Source organism: Cucurbita pepo, chromosome 3, assembly GCF_057944985.1.
Source record: "Cucurbita pepo subsp. pepo isolate OVF chromosome 3, ASM5794498v1, whole genome shotgun sequence".
NCBI classification, from domain to species: Eukaryota; Viridiplantae; Streptophyta; class Magnoliopsida; order Cucurbitales; family Cucurbitaceae; genus Cucurbita; species Cucurbita pepo.
This window is the reverse complement of record NC_141800.1, coordinates 18,584,072-18,587,793: the sequence shown is the minus strand read 5'-3', so window position 1 is coordinate 18,587,793 and position 3,722 is coordinate 18,584,072. Positions and strand designations below refer to the sequence as shown.

The window sequence follows — 3,722 nt, the reverse complement described above, 5'->3', positions numbered from 1 at the left end:
GCAAGTACTGAAAGATTCTCACTTTTATAAGCATTACTGTAGTTCAACTTACAGAAAGGGTTTGCCCCTTCAAGGACAGACCCACACAAGAGAGAAACAATAAGGAACAAAATGGGGACAGCACAGATCGGAAGGATTCAAGCGTCACATGATTTCTCCTTGAGCATTTTGCACCTCTTTTGGACTCACATAACAACAAGTTTGAAGGAAACTTACTACATGGGGTATGATTTCTTTTATCTCCTTTTCAGTTGGGTCAGTGCCCATAATTCTTTTTGGCTGTGTTACTTAACAGTATTCTTTCCTCTTTTTCGTTTCTCTTTTACCCTCCATCACATTACTTATTCATTTGAAAATGAGGATGAACATAGGGCCAATAATGCGATGAATGGTGATCATGGTTTTTGGTTGTGATGCAGACTTCAATAAAGGCAATATGGATGTCAACTAGCTCCTGAATTAACTTCATTTGCAAGGTATTCAATAATTGTGTTATTCCAAATCTACTCTTCTTCCTGACTTTACTTTTGTCATATTCCAATTATTATTAAATCAGAAAACATTGGTGGTGCAGTTCAGCAGTGGAATACTGTTTAATTAAATATTTCTTCTTTGAAAAGATTATGAGGATCATTTCTGTATCGCAATACATCTGTTGGGGCCAAGGGGATCTCATATCATCCTTTAAACTTTGGCCAATAGCTAAAGAAAATGATGGCTATTTGGAATATTATAAAGAAGATATAATGATGGTGAGAAAACATGAATGAGCTCATTTACCACCGGACCTTGTGAATTGAAATGTCTCATGGTATGAACATGACGTCTCTATGTTTGCTACTTGTTGGAAAATTGCAATTCAACTACTCTCTCTGGTTCCTATAGCAGCCAGCTGCCTTGATGTGATGAACTTGTGTTTTTATTTGATCCTCTTGCAAAACTTGATGGAGAAAGCACATCATTGACCATATTTGTGATAATTGATATATATTTGTTCGAGTTAGTAGCCAAATTTCAACTTATATTTAGTTGATAGATTTAACGGTAGATCGAGGGATTATGAAGGTATAGTTTAGACTTTTAAACTAATCAATCAAAATATTTGATTTTTTTTTTTTTTTTTTTTTTTTTTTTTTAAGTTTTAGTAGTTCAGTTATTTGTCAAATTTAGGTATATACTATATAAATACATAATCAGAACAATCCAAATCATTAAAAAATTAGGATTATTTTCGGTCTTATTCCAATGGCCAAATATTGAAGGAAAAAATAGTTTTATTAAAATAATTTATTTCATTAAATTTAAAAATAATAATAGTAATTAATATTGAAAAATATATGGTGTAGATACCTTCCCAACGTTGAAAGAGAAGGGAATAGAAACTTTTCTCCCTCTTCAGAAAAGGGTAACCATAAATCAGAAGTGTGGAACGAGTTCAGGAAGACCAAATTTCCTTTTTTTTTTTTTAATTTTATTTTATTTATTTAACCATGTTATTCATTTCTTTATCATAACAAAAATACATCACCTCTGGAAACAGAATTTTGATGGGACTGAAAGATGAAGACAAGTATTGGGAACTTAAATGAGTTCCCAGAATGAAGGCTCTTCCAGCCGAAATCCGCTATTATCGGCCGCCGCACAAAACTGCCACGACCAAGATTGATGCAGAAACCCTTCTTTCAAATCACAACTTCCCACGAACAAATCAGGTAAATCGAACAATGTCTCATCGCCGGTGGAGTTTGTGGAGTCCTCTGTTCTGTCTCCGCCTTCGCTACGAGGAAACAGAGGCTCCCTGCTCTTCTCCGCTGCTTCCCCTCCTCCACCTTCATGGTTGGTTCCGGTGGAAAATGTGGCTGCCGCTGCCTGCGCCGCAGCGGCCTGAATGTCCTTGTGGGACATGGAGAGCGGGCGAGGAAGGAATTGGGCTAATTCAGGGAAATTGAGAACAGCAGAGTGACCCTTTATGGCCAGCGCCGCGGAGTCGTGGGCTCGGGCTGCCATTTCCGGCGTTGGGTAAGTTCCAAGCCAAATTCTGGTCTTCTTCCTTGGCTCGCGAATCTCAGAGACCCATTTGCCCCAATTTCGTTTTCGAACTCCTCTGAACATGGGGTGGTTGCTCTGTTCTTGGGTTCTCCTCTGATTTCTCTTCTGGGAAACTGGTTGTCGTTCCTGTGACCATGGGGTGGTGATAGAGGAAGAGGAAGAGGAAGAGGAAGAGGAAGAGGAAGAGGTGCAAAAGGTGGTTGCTTTAGCATCCGATTCTTCAGTGAGATTGAAAAATGGTTCCATTTGATGATGATGATGGGGAGAGATGGGAGGGATGGGTAAATGTGGTTAAGTATAATTTGGCACCACCATGGGAACACGCTTTTGTGTGTGTTTTGCTTTGAAACGGGATGGGTTGGATTGGTGGTGTGAAGGAAAAGAAAGAATAAGAGTACAAAAAGAAGGACTCGGATCACACAGCACAGCTGAATCCCTATTTTCAATTCCATGTGGGTCTTTCCAAAACCCATCTTCTCGTTTTATACACATATATATATATATATACATTTTCAAATCTTGGATGTCCATTGATTTACAAGCTCCTTTTTCTTAAATGAGTAAATTAAAGTGGTGTGGAGAAATATGTTATTTAAAGGTCAACATTGACTACCTCATCAACTCAACACAGAGATGGTAAGTTAATCTCGATATTGAGGCATGCATGTATGCAACATGTCTTATACTATTCATTCACAACCATTTAATTTTTGTATTATTTACTCCCTAAGTCATAATTAAGTTTACTCAATGAGTTTTGTTGGTATGTTATAAGAAGATCGTATAAGATGAATATTTTGAGCATATTATTTTATAGTAGGATATGACATCAGATTATGAAATGCAATTGTAAAATAAATATTGTTTTTGGTTGACCAAAGTCTTTGCATGAAGCACTAAAGCAAGCAAGTGATTGATATATGAGCTTTTTTGATGGGCTAGTGGCAAACACTTGTTGTATTTTGGTTGTTTCTACAAACTTTTACCAAATTTGGTTAGTAGTTTCTTTGTAAAACCGCTACCAATTTTCTCATTATATTATCAATTTTTTTCTTATTTATGTTTTTACCTTTTTTATTTTAATATATCAAAATTAATCCAAATTTACTTGAGGTGTTCTGTAGGCATGGAGGAGAGGAAGGTAATTTCAGTCCATCTTCAATATATGTACAAACCTGGAATAATCCAGAAAGCACCAGTATTTTCAAAAATAAATAAATAAACAAATAAATTATAATAATAATAATAATCCAATTCTGTTTGCCCAAGTGGATTTTAAATAGTCCTTGTTGTTCTGCGCTTTATGCATGGAAGATGCTTTCTCATTCCAATTATTTTTTAGTTCCTTTTTTCTTTTTTTCTGCTTACTTACATTAAAATAATATATTTACTCGCTTTATATAACAATTTTCCTTATATTCTCTATTTTTATATATATATATATATTTTTTTTTTTTTGTGAATATCTTAATATTAAGTTATAGTCATGGAGAGTATTTATATTGTTTTCCTATAAAATTTATAATTGGATAATTTAAATATTTGAATAGTTAACTTTAACGAAATCCATACACGTGTTAGACTTGGATTATATTTAAAACACAATAGAAATGATTGTACGACAAGTACACGACAACGGTAACGCCTTCTAATTATCTCCGACAATCCGACAT

At 35.0% G+C, this 3,722-nt stretch overlaps 1 protein-coding gene across 1 annotated transcript; it reads right to left on the bottom strand.

Annotated features, from left to right (window-relative positions):
• Window positions 1-1,237: 1,237 nt before the first annotated feature.
• Window positions 1,238-2,474, bottom strand: LOC111790225 (ethylene-responsive transcription factor ERF039). The gene has a single exon (XM_023671075.2). The coding sequence runs from the start codon at window positions 2,293-2,295 to the stop codon at window positions 1,582-1,584; it is 714 nt and encodes a 237-aa protein (XP_023526843.2). The 5' UTR covers window positions 2,296-2,474; the 3' UTR covers window positions 1,238-1,581.
• Window positions 2,475-3,722: the final 1,248 nt, after the last annotated feature.

Bases quoted from the DNA above. Each gene is read 5' to 3' on its own strand.
- LOC111790225 (XM_023671075.2), bottom strand. From the start codon at position 2,295: ATGGAACCATTTTTCAATCTCACTGAAGAATCGGATGCTAAAGCAACC.